This window comes from Felis catus, chromosome D1, assembly GCF_018350175.1.
Source record: "Felis catus isolate Fca126 chromosome D1, F.catus_Fca126_mat1.0, whole genome shotgun sequence".
Classification (NCBI taxonomy): domain Eukaryota; kingdom Metazoa; phylum Chordata; class Mammalia; order Carnivora; family Felidae; genus Felis; species Felis catus.
In genome coordinates, this window is record NC_058377.1 from 112450364 (window position 1) to 112468102 (window position 17739).

A 17739-nucleotide genomic window follows, 5' to 3' on the forward strand; every position below is an offset into this window, starting at 1 on the left:
ACGCATCATCACACTAAGGAGGATAAATGAGAACCATGAATAGACTCAGATCGGTTCAGGTCAAGTCTGGCTGCCAACGAGTTACAAAACAGCTTTCACGTTTGAGGGGCACCCGGGTGGCTCGGCCGGTTGGGCGTCCGACTTCAGCTCAGGTCACGATCTCACGGTCCGTGGGTTCGAGCCCCGCGTCCGGCTCTGTGCTGACAGCTTGGAGCCTGGGGCTGCTTCCGATTCTGTGTCTCCCTCCCTCTCTGCCCCTCCCCCACTCACGCTCTGTCTCTGTCTCTCAAAAAAACTAAATAAACATTAAAAAAATTAAAAAAAAGAAAGTTCTCACATTTGAGGTTCTTTTTAGAGTAAAGGGTATGGATCCTGCAGCCACTTGGCTGCTGTGCTCAGCACGTGTGGGGAAGGCAGGGGAGCACGGGAGCGGTGATGGTCTGCAGCGGGGACAGGGTGCCCAGCAGGAAGAGGTAAGACAAACGGGAGAGACTGTAAGGTAGGGAGCCCATGTGGGGCGTTCCCAGAAGGGCATGCGGGCCACAGGCGAGCTACACAGAGAGGAGAGACACCTGTCCACACAGCTGTGCTCCACGGACTACTGCCACCGTGCACGCGGCCATGAGCCACGTGGAATGGCGTCCTATCCCTGGGCTACATTCACACCAACTTTTTGGTGTGTCTCCTCCAAGCCCCGGGATCTACAGATGACCCCTTCCGTCCCCCGTTTGGCCAATTAAAACTTGATTGGTAGCAACTGTCATCTCCTACTGCCCTGAGAGTGATGGGCTCCTCTCCATGGTGCTGAAATCCGGTGGTCACGCTTGAGCCTGGCAAAGAGCTTGGAATCTCTTGGTTCACCAGAAAGAAGGGAGCCCACGACACCCTGAAGAACCCTGTTCTCTGGGGCAGGACGGGCACATTTCTACGGTTTATCCCCTCTACATACGCCTTAATTCTGTACACCCCATTCAGCCCGAAACATTAGAAAGGCTGAAGGTGGTCACAGGTGCCTACAGAGAGGGGAGATGGAGACCACCCCCGAGTCCACGCGGTGCCCCCGCCTTTCTAAGTGGGGAGCCCCCAAGTAAGGGGAAACGTGCCGTTTGGACCGATGCACTTTACAGGATAATGCCTGCGGCTCCCCAAACAAAGCACCATTGCCATGACAACAGTGGCATCCCACAACTCAGCCACTATTCTGAGACACGAAGCCACGAGCTTTACTTTTAAATGAATTTGATAAAATTTGCCTTGAAAACGTTCACATTCTCTGACAAAACTGGTGAGCCACCAGGAGGAACGTGTTCCAACAGCTGACACAAAGCTCCCAGGGACAATATCTGCTCAGAGACAAGGGGACACAAGGGCTGCAGGCACTTTTCATGAGCAAAATACAAAAACAGAAACACGGGCTTTGGGCCACACGCGGACAGGGTCCCCGGCCCTTCAGCCAAAGTCTCCGGGCGGGTGGAAGGCGATGTCGGCGTCCGGGACGATTCCACGAGAGCGGTCGGGGAGAACTGCCCGGGCCACTTCTCTTCTTGAGAGTCACTGCAAAGAAGCCAACGGAGGGCAGTGCCTACAAAAGCCACCTAAACCGCCCTCCTCTCTTTCCATAAAGGAGAAAAACCAGGGCAGAGACGGTCTCCATTTCCCCCCCCAGCCTTTGTCGGCTCATGGAAAACTTTGCTGTGGTTCATCAATATCTGGCAGGAATGGGATACTCAGTGGTGATGCTAATGAGGAGACAGAATCGGGTTTGTTCCCGGCAGCAGCGGCTTGAGCCAGCACGCCGGCAGACCATCCTCGACAACGCGGGGTGGTCAGCGACCAGAGGGCTGGCGTGGTCTGAGGAGGGGGGACGGGCAGGCGTGGCTTCAACACGAAGCTTTTGCCAGAAGGAGGCGTATATACACGTCTATGCCTCACCCACCGTTCGCAGGATGCCCGTTCTACACCAGGCTCTGTTAGGCAGTACACACCCATGACCTCCCTTCCGGACACGGGCCTCCCCAGGTCTGAGTGGTGACATTCTGAGACAATCCAGCTAAGCCAGCGTCCAGAGGGAGGACATCCCGTCCTCCCTCACTCCCTCTTAGCCTGGTGCATCTAGACAGGACAGAGGCCCTCACCACCCGGGCCTTGGAGAATCCCAGAAGGACTCATACCCCTTCACACCCAGGAAGGAAGGTCCTCCGTCTAGAAGCCAGGTGAGCGGCACAGAAGCCGGTGAGATTTGAACAGCTGGAACGGCCCGGTACCGGTGAGAAATGAGCAAATATTGCTTGCCTGCCCCTGGCCACACAATATTGTCTTCTCTCTTCCTCAGCAATGTTTTAATCTCTACAGTGGGCACCAAAACGAACACTGGTAATTCATAACAAAAAGATCGAAACATGGCGTCCTTCTACTCTCTCCCCTGGGGAGCCCATCCCCATCAGGTGTGCCCTCCATTAGCTGGTGGCTGTGGAAGAGGGCACAGGACATGACGGACTCGAGGCAGCACCAGGACACCTGGGCCTGAACCCCGACCTCACACCCGCGAGCGGAACGTGACCTTGGATGAGCTGCCGAGATTTCTGAACCAAGTTTCTACAGTAACCATCTCCTGTGCTCGCCACCATTTGTCACCTGCCCTTCTGTCCCCTCCCGCTGGCTGCAGGATGACCACGTGGCCCAGAACTGAATGAGGACACGGCTGTTTAAGGGGCGGGTCTGGGTCCCTTCTTCGCCTTTCCAGCTGGCCCTCGGAGCCCCGACAGGCTTCCCAAGGCTCTGGGGCTCCTTACTGTCATTTTCCCAGAGACGCCCCCTTCCTGGTGGCCTCACGGGTCAGGGCCGCCCATGCGGCCAATGGCCTCAGGGACAAGAGTGTACCTGGGTGTCCAGGTTTTGTGCCTGGGCCCCGCTGGGGATTTGAAAGTCATCGCCCTGCGAGCCAAGAAGAGACGGTTTTCTCTTCCGCCTCATTTCTGTCACCTGCTTCATTAGCTCTTTGAGGTGTCCCTTCTGTGGTGGCTAAAACCAGCAGCACTTGTGCGCACACGTGTACGAATCCTTCTCTCCCTGACTAAAACCCTCTGAAAGTCTTTCCACTTATGCTTACTGGACACCAGAATAGAAACCCTTTTCTGCATTCAACTGAATTCCACCCGCAAAGTCCTCAGCTCCGGTTATGAGGCTCAGATCCTCAAGCCCCACAAGGAGCTCCAGGAGGGAACCGAGGGCTTATTTCTGCTTGAAGCTGGGCTCAGCCCTAAAGAAATCCCTCATCACTGCCACGCAGCAGAGGCTCACGTCCGTGGTGGCTGTTGCGACCCGGAGAGACGCGAGGCTGGCCCGAGATCACACGGGAGACTGGAACGCGGGTCCTTGTGGCACGTGAGCAAACGCTCTCTTTGAGGTTCTACTACCCAGCTGCCTTTGAATGTTGATGAAAATGAAGATTTCCGTGACTATTTCCGGACACTGCTTGCTGCTGTGGCTCCACGTGTCAAAGACCGGAAATTCCGGGGTGAGTGCCTTTCCCGAAAGGCCAGGCTCCCTGCGAGCTGATGGGTCCTCAGCGGCACGCTGCGGGAGGGACCCTCCCTCCTGCCATCAGGACACTGGCCTAGGCAGGCCTGTCTGGGGTCCCACGGTGGCTCCAGGCTTGCCGGGTCAGAGACACCACCACAGAAGGTCATAGGTGAATGGATCCCAGCACTCGCCCTCCTGACACCCACGGGTGTCCACATGCACCCACCGAGTTTACCCCGCCATGTTTTCCGCCCTGCCGTGCATTGGGTAGGTATTGGCTATACCACCCTCCAGCAAAACGTAAGGGCCAAGAGTGGAGTTCTCCGGGTGCTGGGGAGAGGGAGGACCCAGAGCCTGGTCTCCAGAGCTCCCGGTTCATACCAGGGGATACGCTGTGCACCCCAATTTCTGTGAAATGAGCCATGACTCTGATCGCAAAAAGGAACATCCAGCAAATACATGTCAGGGCCAGCGGATGGCCACAGCCATCTTGGGGGGAGGGGAAGGGGAAGGGAATCCACCAGAAGAACTGCAAGGGTCTTTAAGGGAAGGTGGGGAGACAAGCAAAGGTGCTCTGGACAGGGGGCAGCTTAAACACAGGACCAGTAAGGAGGTGGGACAGCAGCTGTCTGACCTGCATGGAAAGGGCTGGAAAAAGGCAAGGCTGGACAGGTAAGCGGGGCCCCCTCGAGAACCAGTAGTTTCCAAGGGCCCCACGCCTGCCACCCTGGAGTGGACAGGGTCTGTGCGGCCTGGGGGTACGTGCCTGGTTGAGCAGGGGCCGTTGTGGTGTGGGTTGGGTTCTTTGCCCCCACGGGGTGGGAAGAGGGGCCTCGTAACAACCCTGCCCTCGTACCCCAGACGTCCCACCCACCCGGCGTGGGGACCCGACAACAAGCACCCGCTGAGCAGCACGCTTCCCAGCACCGCCTGCACTCAGGCCAGGTGCAGGGTCCACGGGGGCCGCCCGGGGGTCTGGAGGGTCCGGGACACCCTGCTGGACTCTCTCGCACTGAGTCCAGGGTTCTCTGGGGCCACCAACTGGAACCCCTACAGGACAATTACTTCTGAAAACACCTTCAAATTCTAGAGCTTCATTGTGAAGACTGAGTGGGCGCTCATCTTAGAGCAGTAACCGATCCCCTAGGAGCCGCCTGTCCTCCCTTCGGGAGGCCCTACCAGGCTTTCTCTCCAGAGCAGGGGGGGTGCGGTAAAGGGCGAGCAGCATTCCAGAACACTCCAGAGCAGGGTGGTAAAGGGTGGGCAGCATTCTGGAACTCTCTGGAACAGGGGGGTAAAGGGTGAGCGGTGTTCCAGAACTCTTTGAAACAGGGGGGTAAAGGGCGAGCAGCATTCCGGAACTCTCTGGAACAGGGGGGTAAAGGGCGAGCAGCATTCCGGAACTCTCTGGAACAGGAGGGTAAAGGGCAAGCAGCATTCTGGAACTCTCTGGAGCAGGGTGGGTAAAGGGTGAGCAGGGGAGGTAAAGGGCAAGTGGTGTTCTGAAACTCTCTAGAACAGGGGGGTTAAGGGTGAGTGGGGGAGGTGGGTAAAGGGCAAACAGCATTCTGGAACTTTCTGGAACAGGGGGGCAAAGGGTGAGCAGCGTTCCGGAACTCTCTAGAACAGGGGGGTTAAGGGTGAGTGGGGGAGGTGGGTAAAGGGCAAACAGCATTCTGGAACTTTCTGGAACAGGGGGGGTAAAGTGCGATCAGGGGGAGGGGGGTAAAGGGTAAGCAGCGTTCTGGAACACTCTGGAGGGGGGTAAAGGGGAGCAGTGCTCCAGAACTCTCTGGAACAGTGGGGTAAAGGGCAAGTGGAGGGGGGGGTAAAGGGCGAGCAGCGTTCCGGAACTCTCCAGAACAGGGGGGTAAAGGGTGAGCAGCGTTCCGGAACTCTCCAGAACAGGGGGGTAAAGGGTGAGCAGCGTTCCGGAACTCCAGAGCTCCTTCGGCTACACTGGGCCCTTTGTAAAAATGCACATCAACCCTCACTGCTAAGCAGAAGTCTGAAACTTCAAACCAAACCCTTCACCTGCAAAAGGACATACTGAGGACTGGACTTCAGGGACAGGTCAACAGCATGGAGGAGGGAGAAGGGAGGGGGAGGGGGAAGGGGGGAGGAGGGAGAAGTGGGGGGAAGGAGGAGGAGGGGGGAGCGGGGAGGAGGGGGAAGTGGGGGGAGAGGAGGAGGGGAGGAGGAGGGAGAGGAGGAGGGGAGGGAGAGGAGGAGGGGAGGGAGAGGAGGAGGGGAGGGGGAGGGGACGGGGAGGGAGAGGAGGAGGGGAGGGGGGAAGGGGGAGGAGGGGGGAGCGGGGAGGAGGGGGAAGTGGGGGGGAGGAGGAGGGGAGGGGGGAAGGGGGAGGAGGGGGGAGTGGGGAGGAGGGGGAAGTGGGGGGGAGGAGGAGGGAGAGGAGGAGGGGGAGAGGAGGAGGAGAGGGGGAGGAGGAGGGGGACAGGAGGAGGGGAGGAGGAGGGAGAGGAGGAGGGGAGGGGGAGGGGACGGGGAGGGAGAGGAGGAGGGGAGGGGGGAAGGGGGAGGAGGGGGGAGCGGGGAGGAGGGGGAAGTGGGGGGGAGGAGGAGGGAGAGGAGGAGGGGAGGGGGAGGAGGAGGGGAGGGGGAGGAGGAGGGAGAGGAGGAGGGGAGGGGGAGGAGGAGGGGAGGGGGAGGGGAGGGAGAGGAGGAGGGGAGGGGGAGGGGAGGGGAGGGGAGGGGGAGGGGAGGGGGGAAGGGGGAGGAGGAGGGGGGAGAGGAGGAGGGGAGAGGGAAGGGGAAAAGGAGGCAGAAAAAATGGCACATGGGCAGGACCCAGAACCTGCTCAGGAAGTCAGCCACGGGCACTGGGGCAGAGCAGAGAACAGGTGTCCCCAGGATTCGGTGAAAGGTGGCAGTGGCTCATCCGTGGGAGGGTCTCTGGACTGAGCGCCCCCATGGCCCGGTGTTTGGGGAGCACGGGAGGGGAGCTGCCTGCCCGACCCCCATGAGGCAGAACTGCACAGGGCGGACAGAACCCCGCTCCAGCAGGGACAAGAACAGTGGTGAGGACAGGCCTGTCTGAGGCCTCAGGAGGGACCGGGAAGTACAGGTGGCCAGGAGACGCACAAGGACAGAAAGGGTGGCTCTGGAGCCAGGGGCCTCGGTCCGAACCCCAGCTCCCTGTTACCCTGCCCTCTGACCTGACGTGTGACACGTCTCCGGACACCTTCGTCTCCTCATCTGTAACCTGGGGACAGTCACGGGGCCACCTTCCCGCAGGGCTGTCACCGTGATCCAATAAAAGGCACCGAGTGCAATCTGGGCACGAGTGGGCCCGGAAACTGCACGATCTCTTTTTGTTTTGCTATTTGGATCAAGACAGCCTGCCGCCTCCTCCTCCTCCGGGAAGCCGTCCAGACTCCACAGTCCACTGGGATTGGCGCCCCCAAATGTGGACTTCAGCCCCACCTGCTCCCTCGCACAGGCGGAGACCTTCCCCCTCGGCAGGGGACCGATGACCGCGAGTCCAGCTCTTCAGCCAGATCACGCTGTCCTGTCCCCGCCGACCCTGGGAGCCTGGCCCAGGGCCTCCATCAGGAGCTCGGACTCAGCAGAAGAAGAATGTCACGGGGTGGCGAAAACCCAGAACGCAGACCGAGAGGCCGTGGGGGGCTGGGAGAGGCAGGGGGGAGACCAAGCAGCCCCGCAGGAGGCGGGAGGCAGAGGCAGAGCCAGGGAGCCCGGGGCATCCCTCACCTCCCTCTGAGACCGGACTGGGCGAGGTGCGAAGGAGCACGGGGGCCCAGGAGGGAGGAGCGGGGCAGGCGCAGGCCAGCGGGCACCGAGACCCCAGCCCGGAGCAGAAGGGGCACGCCTGCCAGGCAGCGCATCCTGAGAAGGGGGTCCCGCCCATCTGAGGGCACACCCAGACCGCGGCGGTCCTCCTCCAGAGCAGAGGGTCCTGCTGGGAGCACCAGCAGGCGGGGTCAGGGGACAGCAATCGGAAGCAGCCCCGGGGCCCGGAGCCCCGGTTTAGTGCCTAGTGGGTACTGGGGAGCGAGGGACGGGGAGCCCAGCAGCGGGCGCTCGGGGTCAGGAGAGGGGCCTTCCACCCACGCCCCAGGCCCACCCCAGGTCCCACAGGAGGGTGGTCCTCACGGGGACCCGCCGGGGGCTTCGTCTGGCCCGCCAGACCTTCACGCGGACGCAAAGCCGTGTGCCCGAGCGCATTAGCTCCCGCAGGGACTCGCGCACACACACGCTTTCGTGCACGGTGCACACAGTCACTGCGTTTGGTGGGAACACGACCACCGCCCGCACGAGAGAAAGCGCACGTTGCGTCTCGTCCAGCACGTCGTCACCCAGGGGCTTCCCCGCCTCGGGAAGCCCGGCCAGCGACGGCCACGGCGGATCTGACGGCACGAGCACAGGCGGGCCCCGCAGACGGGACGCACTCACGGAAGCACTGACCGCCAAGCCACCGCCGATTCCGCTCTGCCTCCCGGTCCCCTACGGGCCGGCGGGGGCGTTAGGTGGACCTCCACCAACGACGTGTGTGTGGCACATCCACGTTACCTGTGGATTTCACGTGACGATGATGAAGGTGATGCCACGTGATCCTGGTGACGAGAGGGACCCCATGTGGTGGGGAGTCAGGGGCCGAGGGTGTGCTGACACCGAAGGGGGTTTCCAGAGCACGTGTGGTTGAGCGTCTGGGGGAGACGGTGGGTGTCTGGGGCCCTTCTGCTGGGGGGGGGGGGCTACGGCTCCTCCCTGGGGGCCCGAACGCCCCAGAACGGAAGGCGAAGAGCCAGGAGAGGCTCCGGTTCGGGGAACAGTTCAACCTGGAGGGCTGGAAGGAGACACGTGGGAGGTGAGAGGATTTGCTGGGCACGTCTAGCAGACACGTCCCACAGCGGCCACGTGCGGCCACCAAGCCAAGGCCGCTGTGGGCAGTGGCCACGGCAGGACCGATCGCCAGCCGCCCGGCCTCCCTCTGGCACCGTTCCAAAAACCCTGGGCGTGCCTGACAGGCCAAGAAGCTGCTGGGACGTGGGTTCTGGGGAGCCTCAGGACAGACCACGGGCGGGGAAGGCAAGACACGTGGACACACGCAGGCCACGGGAAGCCAAGGCTTTGTGCCACGGCTGCACCTTTCCAGGACAAAGACAGGTGTCGCTGGGAGTTCAGACAACACAGCACTTGGGACGAACCAAAGACCTCAGGGAAGGCTCCCACGTCCACACTCGCCAGCCCACGTGCCAGAAGTCAGCCACACGAGAAACCCCACCCCGACACGGCACGCGTGCAACCTGGAACTGTCCCAGACAGGGTGCCGCCTTAGCTCACGTCCCGGCACGTCCGCTCGCCGCTGGGGATGAAACTTCTCAACTGACAGGCGGAGAGAAGTGGGGCTGGGGGGGAGGGGGGCGGGGGGGCACCCCGGCAGCGGGCTCGCGACCGGCAGACGGGAAAAGAGGGAGCGGGGAGGGAGTCCGGCTCGCGCGCCCTGCACGGCTCCCGCAGCCCCGCAGAGGCCACAGAGCCGGGAACACAGGCCACGTGACAGGTGCCGGCCACGTGCTGCTCACATCCGCTTGGCTGCAGAGTCTCGCCAGGGCTTTATCATGTCTCCCTCCCTCCGCAGCTGGCTCTGGGAACCCAGACAACAGCGGTGTGATTGCCACCCAATTCCAGGTACAACAACAGCCTGGCGTTCCTTGAGGAGGCTCCTTCCTCCAGCTCGTAAAGAGGAGACCCGGCCGTGCTGACCCCCATCGATCCGACCCGACGAAATGAAATAGGTTAGAGCTTGGGGTTTTCCCCAGGACCTGCTGGCAGGCACCAAGGGCCCCCCCATGTCTCAGAGTAAAGTGGCACATTTTACAGCCAAAATGCCAGGAAAACAGAATGCTTCTTTCGGGTAAGATCTGGTTTATTTCACAGCAGGTGGGACCTACGGAACAGGTACTTAAAAAAAAAAGAAAAAGAAAATCACCGCTCGGTTATCAGCATGGGTTTTACATTCTCACACCCACACCCACACCCACACACACACACACACACACACACACACACACAATATTGCATTCAGAAATCTGTTTGGAAACACCACCCCCTGTCCATCATCTATACATATCAGAAGCGTAATTACACAGGCACTCGGTCTCAAAACCTAGCAACAGTAACCACGTAGCTCTTAATCGGCTACCCAGACACCCAAACTCACACATCAGCTCAATGTGCTTCATCCTGAAAAACAAAACCTCCTTGCTTCTCTGTCTGGAACTGCAGACGGACAAGACGTATGAAAACAAACCTTGTTCAGCTGAAGAGGAACAGCCCATGCCACTCAGTCCATTTGACAGTTCATCTCCCCACAAAGCCGGGCAAAGCACAAAAATAACAAAGACTGGAAAAAACACGGTATTCCGGTCCAAAGCTCATCAGCTTGCAACACGCTTAATATTTGCATGACTGTTTCGGACACGAGCTCTCGGCTCCCCGGCAGCCTCGCCACAGGGACCTCCGTCCTACAGAAGCCGCCGTAAACGCCCCACGGCACAGCCCGTGAGACCCGGGGGGCTCGTGGGCTCTGCGACAGCTCAACACTGGATGTCAGCAAATGGGGATTAACTTTAGTGTTTGCAGCGGCTTTGACACCCTCACTTTCTCGGAGGCGGCAAATGAAATAACCAAACGGAGGTCACGTCTAATTGTTTAAAGGGGAAGGGAGTTAAAAAAACAGAGCAAAACAAAACAGAAGGAACCACAGCATCAGGCGCTGGCAACATGCATGCTGGCCGGGTGGAGAGCAGAACGTTTCATGACAAGATGTAATCTCCCTTTTAAAGGGACAGAGATGCATCCACACGGCCTTCTGGATCCATTTCCGGATTCTACAGACCTCGGAGCGCCCGTTAATCACCTCACCGCTTTTCAGCATGCTTCCTGTCTTCCCCGAAAGCCACGGCGGAGCATCCCTAGCGCCCTGATTTCTTGGTCGTGAGCTTCCCCATCCGGAAAGCAAAGGGCCCACCGCTCCCAGGCAGAGGCTAGCTGATGATCTGAAGGGTCTTTCGGAGAAAGGCGTCGCCGACTACCCAAGTCAGGAGAACGTTTCGCCTTTTAATTTACTCCCTCTGAGTATCGACGCTGACCCCACGTCCCCACCCGCAGCTTGGGATTGGGGGATCCGTCCACCATACTCCTATTCGGAAATGCAACCCAACAGGATGCAGATGAAGCCTTACCCTCACTCCCTCGGTCCAGAGTCCCGACATGTGAGCCTGGTTCTCCAAAACGGTGCCCCAACCCCACTAAATGATCAGCTAAAGTCTGCTAGTGAGCATCACGGGCCGTCCCGACAGAGGCAAGGGCCCGCAGCCTCAAGTTCAGGACACGCGTCCCCGTCTTCCACGTTTCTCCTATGCCGCGGGGTAGCTTCTAAGTCAAGATTTAATGCAGACTGTACAGTAGAAACACGGCCCCATCCTGTCCTCCCCGGCACCCCCGCCAGGACTCATGAGGCTGACAGGAGGAGAGCCAGGGCACGTGGGACAAGCTGAAGCCCCCCAGCAATCACGCTGGACACCCGGCACCCGAGGGTCCAGGGGCAGACAGCGGAGTGGCCTTGACCTCGACAGATAGTGACAGCACCCTCACAGGTCACGAGGATGGGGGTCGGGAGCCAGGCCACAGAGGGTGGAATCGGAGAGCCACGTGGCCACGGAGCCTCACAAACAGCACACTAGAGACCCTCACTGCAGCACGGCCCCAGAACTGCGTGGCGAAAGGGTAGAGAACCGTGTCCCCGATGCTGCCCACCGCCCCATGCCTGCTCTCCCCGTCCCCCCATAAGCTCTGCACCCCCAGACTCGGAGGGAGGGCAAAACATCACAATACTCTGGCAAACACATCCCCGCCAGGGACGCGTACCTTCGCAGAGGTAACAGCCTCAGAAGGACAGTCGTGTGACAACGTGAGTGCCCTCGATGGTGGCTGACGTAGCCCCCAAAAGATGTGTGAGTCCTAATCCCTGGATCAACTTAAGAATCTCAAGACGAGAGCATCCTGGATTTCAGGTGGCTTTGAATACTAAGACTCGCGCCCTTATCAGAGAAAGGGGAGGGGACCGGGGACACAGGTGCAGTGAGTGGGCCATGTGCAGCAGCGACAAAGACAGGGGCCATGCCTATCACCCGAGGGATGCCAAGGGACGCCGGGTCCCATCAGAACCGGAGGGAGGCAAGGACGGACCGACCACACCAGCACCTCGACTCGGCACGTCCAGTCTCCAGAACGGAGGCAGAATAAATCTCCGTTGATTCCCGCTGCCTGGCTACTGGCGACTCTTTATGGCAACCCCAGGACACCGGTACGTGGTCCGTCCTCACGGTCGAAGCAAGCCCACCCAAGCGGGGGGTGGGGCAGGCCGGCGGGGGGTCCCGGGAGGCACAGGTGGGTCTGGCCTTTGGAAGCCCAGCACTGGAATGCTGGGGGGACACAGACTGGTGACTACAGATACCACACCAGGCCCCTGAGTCGGGCTCCCTGGGGGCGGCTCTGGCCATCTGCATCCGCAGAGTTCCCCAGGCACACCCCACACTTGGCACGCACTGCTGGGTGCCGGGGAACCCTGGAGGTTTGGGTCGGCAACTCATGATCAGTCAGGAACAGGAATGGTGGTGGGGGGTGGGGTGGGGGGGGCAGTGGTTCCCGAACTGTTTGGGGAACGACAGCCAGCAGCTCAGAAGACTCACTGAGGGGGAGGGGGGACGAGGAAGCAGCCAGGGTGGCACGGGTCCAGGACACGGGGGAAACGGGCGGACGCACCAATCAAAGAGGAAACGTGCACAAAAGAGTCTAGTTTTCTGAACAGTCGCTTGCTGTTCTCCGGTGATGGGGTGACAGGTTAGTAGCCTGTCCCGCTCGGGAAGGGACTTTCACCTGTGCTCCGGAACCCGGGGCAGGGTGACAAAGGGGGCATCAGGCTCTGTGGCTCACACTTCCTCTCCGGCCAGGCCTCAGGCGGACAAAGGTCTCTGGGGAAGAAGGTCCCCAAACAGGCACAGGGCCTGAGCGGGAGAAGGTGCTCGATGAAGAGCCGTCGTGGAAAGAAGTGATAGGCACCTGGGTACCAGCTGGTTCAGGCACCCCCGGGGGCTCCCTAAGGGGGTTCCAGCAAAATACACTGTTTTCAATCCAGAGGGAAAAGGGTGCCCCCTCCAGCAGCGAGAAGCAGACGGCTTTCCTGAGGACGCACAACTTCTCCAAAGAGGCACCAGCTCGGCTGGGGCTCTGGATTTCAGAGCCCGGACTCCCGTGGGGCCACCTTGTGGAGGTGACCCTGCACCCCGCGTGTCCTCCTCCATCCCACTCTGTGTCCCTGTCCCAGTCCCAGACAGCCGCTACCAGGGGGCACCCTTCACCTGCAAGGTCTCCCCGTGACCCCGTGCTGCAGGAGCATTGCCGGGACCTCCAACACTTCCTGTGGGAGACAAGTGAGGTGTCAGAGGGCAACGCGGAGTCAAGGAGGAGTCAGGACGCGGGGAGGAACCACCAGTTCCTTAGGTGGGAGCTTATTCGGGGCCGTGGGTGAGGACAGGGGCCTCCGGGAACTCCGTCTAAAGCACGGCGCCCCTGAATGGAGGCCGAGCGGCTTGCACGCCGTGGGTGAGGCTGCCCTGAGCTTCAAGCCTTCCCAGGTTCGGACTTCCTGCCCGGTGCAGGCGCTGCCCCGCCCAGACTCCCACCGCACAGGGCACCTGCTCCTCGCCGGGAACAAGCGAGGCACAGGGCAGAGGCTCAGCGCGCACAGGGCTGAATCGGGGTTTTACAACAGGCTGACAGCGTCGGTGAATCAGCACGTTGAGGGATGTCTATGCCCACAAAGGACCAACAGGCCCGTTTGCTGGACCACAGTCAGACCCCTCGTCAGAAACTCGGGGGAAAGGAGAGGTCTCCTTTCCTTCTTTGGAGGTGCCGAAGGGACCCCACAGGGAGCAGACCACCCCTTCCCTGCAGGGCACACGGTGGAAAAGCCCACAATGCAGGGGACAGGAGGCGCGGACCCCTGCCTCGCGTGACCGAAAAGCTGGCCCTGTGTCTTCACGGAGCCTGGGTGGTCTTACACAGGTTCGGAGTAAATGCCGCAGACCTCAGCCCCGGGACTGATAGATACGGACGCTGTACAAGCCTGTGGGGAGTGTCCCCGGGTCTCAGGAGAGCTGCCCTTCATAGTCTAAATAAATCATTGGTCAGAACGGGCGAGCGGTGATTCAAACGTATTCACCCAACACACAGGAATCCCTCCGTCATAGGAAAAGTCCTCAGTTGGTCCGAGAGTCTGCATCCCATGTAGGGAATCTCGAAATCTCAAAACGGAGGAGACAGTCAGGAAGCTCCCCACTCTCTGTCTTAAAATCAACTCAGTACCTCAAGGGACGCGTCACTTTGTGAGTAGGACCGTTTAGGGGCTGGTCCTCGTACTGGCGGTGGGGTGGGCCGGGAGCGTGGATATACGGGGCTCTCGGCCCCCCTCCAGGAGCCAGCGTGGGGAAGCCACTTCCCGACTCCCTCCTGCCCATCAAGGTCGGTGCTCAGAGCAGTGAGGAGGGCCCGTTAGGGTCACAGACAGCTCAACTCAAGAGGCGCGTCCCCGCCGCGGTCGTGGGGTGAGGCCCGCACACGCTCCCTGCCCCGCCTCGGCTCTGCGTCCTGCTTCAAAGAGCCCCGATTCCCGGAACAGCGTCTGATACATCGACCTGGAGACAACCCCATCCCACCGCGCGGCCCTCCGTCCCGGGGACGACGTCGGGAAGGAGCTGCTGGCACCCGCGGGCTCACTTCATTCTCTGAGTCGCACGGCAGACGTGAACTCATCCATCTTTACGACGCGCTCCCGGGGGCGCCGGCCTCAGAGCAACGCAGCGGCTTGCCCTGGCTCACAGGAGGGCCTGGCGTCGGCATCGGGCTCGGCCTTCGGGAGGCCCCGATGCCCGGCGCACAGCCCGGGGTGACTCCAGCAAAGCTCCTGGCTCCGCATCCTTGTTCGGTTCTCAGACCCAAGGTGGGTACCAGCCACACATCACACACGGTAAAGACTCGACAGCCAGACACGTGCTTTCGCTCAAGCACGGGGGGAGGGGCACAGGCGGTGAGACACAGACGCCAACCAGCCACCTTCCCAGGCACCTCGGAGCCCACCACCCACCCCGTCCACGGATCGGTACCATCTGTGAAAGCTCACCACCGCTGGTCCAATGGGACTGCTCCCCGCTGCAAGTCCTGTGCAAGCCCGGGGCTGGAGGAAACAGGCCGGCGGGCTCTTCCAAGATGCAAGAGTGGGCCCAGCCGCCGGCAGGGCGATGGGCCAGAGGAGGGGCCCCAGAGACAGTCCTTCTGGTCGGCACAAGGGGTACTAGAGAGGGGAACAGTCGTGAGCACCCCCGCGGGGGCAGAGGAACGGACGCAGAGACGGGGACCCGGGGCGACACCGGTCTCCCCTCCGCCTCGCTCACCGCCGCCTCTGAGTTCACGCGGGGAGGCGTGCGATTCAGGACAACGAGCCTAGGTCAGCCGCAAATGAACTCGAGGCCCCAGGGGGACAGCGGTGCCCTCCGCTCACCGCGTGCGTACTGAGGACGCGCGAGCGAGGAGACGGCGCGGCGGCCAGGGCCGCGCTCTCCGTCACGGTTTGCTAACTGCGGACGCGGAGCCGCCATCGTGGGGGTGGGAGACGGCGGGGGCTGTCTCCTCGCCGGACGGAGCCCCGCCCCCCGAGCCTACTCACCGATGTCCGTCTCCTTGTGGTTCTTGATGTACTCCGCCAGCTCAAAGTTGCCCGCTATGATCGCCACCTGCCAAGAGCAGACATCACGTTAGCGCAGAGCCCTGGCCGTTCGCACCCGTCCGCGCCGCCGACGGCCGCACCGCACGGCGGGCCCCACCAGGGCCCCCCAGAAAGACGACACGTACACCCTTATTTTCGGTTTTATTCAGACGTAACCGACACTCAACACCATGTGAGGTTAAGGTGCGCGAGGAAACACCTTGACGGCCGGCGACGGTGGGAAGGTCGCAGCTCGGTTAGTTAACCTCTGTCACCGCATGTGGCTACAGAGACCCTTCTCCCCGGGATGAGAACCTTCTAGGATCTGCTCTCTTGGCAATTTGCCAGCACACCTACGGCAGGGTGAGCGCCAGTCCCCCGGCAGAACGCCACCTCTCGGCCACCAGCCCACCTTTCACCTGGAAGTCAGTGCCTCCTGCCCCCCCTCCCCCCGCCCACCCCCTGCCCCCTGCCTCGGCAACCACACGTCTGACATCTCTTCCGGTGGGTTTGGACTTTTAGATTCCACGTATCGGTGAGATTGTAAGGTTTATGTCTCTGTGTGACTTAATTCGCTTAGCTTGGCGCCCTCCAGGCCCATGCATGTTATCACAAGCGGGAGAACAGTCCTGACTCTTTTTAGAAAAAGTTTTTTAATCGGTTTATTTACTTGAGAGGGAGGGAGAGGGAGAGGGAGGGAGGGAGGGAGAGAGAGAGAGAGGGAGAGAGAGAAAGGAGAGAGAATCCCAAGCAGGCTCCGCGCTGCCATCACAGAGCAGGGCTCCAACTCCCAAACCGTGAGATCCTGACCTGAGCCGAGATCAAGACTCAGACGCGCCACCGACTGAGCCCCCAGCACCCCAGTCATGACTCTCAGAACGGCAGCCACAGGCTCCATCGGCCCCCACACATCACGCTCACCCCCCGCAAAGCCCCGGGCCACTCGACAAGGTGAGGCTCGCATTCCACGAGAACCCACAGGAGAGCAAGCGTCTGCCCAGAAGGTCCCCAGCAGGGACCATCTGCACAGGAGCAGGGTGGGGCGCTCAGTGAGCCTGCGTCTGGAGGGCCCCTGGACCGTGTCCCGTACTCCGCCCGGCATGCCCGCGCGTCCCGTCCTTCTGATTAGACACGAGCCGCTCCCCATAAGCAGGGAGAAGGGAATCCTCAAAAAAGTACCCAAAGCTCTTCACCAGGTTTCAGTCTGGTGGAAAAAATCCCACCCTCGCGTGCGTGCAGAAGACCAGAACCAACACCTACGGGAAACGCTCCCAACGCGGGCCCCACGGATCTGTGGGCTGACACGGAAACGCCGGGGTGGGGCTGGAGGGGGAGGGAGACCAGGCACCAGAAGCACGTGGGCAGGGCTCCCGGCACCACAGGCGACGGTCTACACCCACGGGAGCCAGGCCCGCAGGTGCCAGCCTAGAGACACATGCACATCTACAGCCCTGCGGTGATGACGCGGGTGGGACTCAGCCAATCATCCGGAGGCCTTATTAGCAAACCCTGATTTCCTGGAGAAGCGACTCCCGCCCGAGCCTCCCGCCCGCCCTACGGATCCCAGACTCGCCAGCCCCCACAGTCACGTGAACCAGCTGGTCACAAGAAACTGCCTCAGTGTAGATCTCTCCAACCCGTCGGGCCCGCTGCCCTGGAGCGTCCTGATGGAGGCAGCTTTGCAGAGGCCGGGGGGGCCAGACACCCAGGGATCCCGGGCCCCCGCCCTCAGGAGTGGCGCTGCCTTCCACGGGTGCCCTCCAAGGATGCCGCCCGAGAGGAGCGGCCGGCCGCCGAGGCCGGGCCCTCCCCGGCTTGCCAGCGGAAGACCAGCCACGGGAGCCGCTGCTGACGTCAGCGAAAGCCAGAAGGCAAAGAGCGGTTCAGGGGCGGCCCCTGGGTCTGCCAAGATGGGTGGCTACTATCAAAATCCAGAAGATGGTAAGTGCTGGCGAGGATGTGGAGAGCCCGGCCTGTTTGCGCCCACGCGCGCCCTGCTGCTGTTAAGGTAAGAAGGCTCAGCCACCGTGGGAAGCAGCTTGGAGGGCCTCGGGAAGTGAAAGAGAACACGTGATGTAGCAATTCTACCTCCGGGGTCAGACCCGAAGGGACCGAAAGCGGGTGTGACGGTTAATTGTATGCGTCATCTTGACTGAGCCACGGGGGTGCCCAGACAGTCGGCCAAAAACTACCGTGGGTGTGTCTGCGAGGGCGTTTCTGGACGACACGAACGTCCGACTCAGCAGGCTCAGTAAAGCCGCCAGCCCTCCCCGGCTCTGGTGGGCCTCGTCCCACCAGGTGAAGGTCTGAGCAGAACAAAGAGTCTGACTGAGCAGGAAGTCCGCCTGCCAGACGGCTGAGCTGGCGGGTAGGTCTCTTCCGACCTTCAGACCCGGACGGAAGTACCA

The 17739-nt window shown here is 61.1% G+C and overlaps 1 protein-coding gene across 17 annotated transcripts in view; it reads right to left on the reverse strand.

The window, feature by feature from the left end:
- The window catches only part of SHANK2 (SH3 and multiple ankyrin repeat domains 2), a 497685-nt gene that overhangs the window by 316876 nt on the left and 163070 nt on the right, over positions 1-17739 (reverse strand). For 14 of the 17 annotated variants that reach the window (XM_023238940.2, XM_023238939.2, XM_023238934.2 and 11 more), the window contains 2 exons: positions 15293-15359; positions 14750-14920 (listed from right to left, as the gene is read on the reverse strand). In XM_023238940.2, the coding sequence (XP_023094708.2) occupies positions 14750-14920; positions 15293-15359 (238 nt within the window). The remainder of the gene's footprint in view (positions 1-14749; positions 14921-15292; positions 15360-17739) is intronic. The other 3 variants (XM_023238944.2, XM_023238943.2, XM_023238942.2) reach the window with 1 other exon arrangement.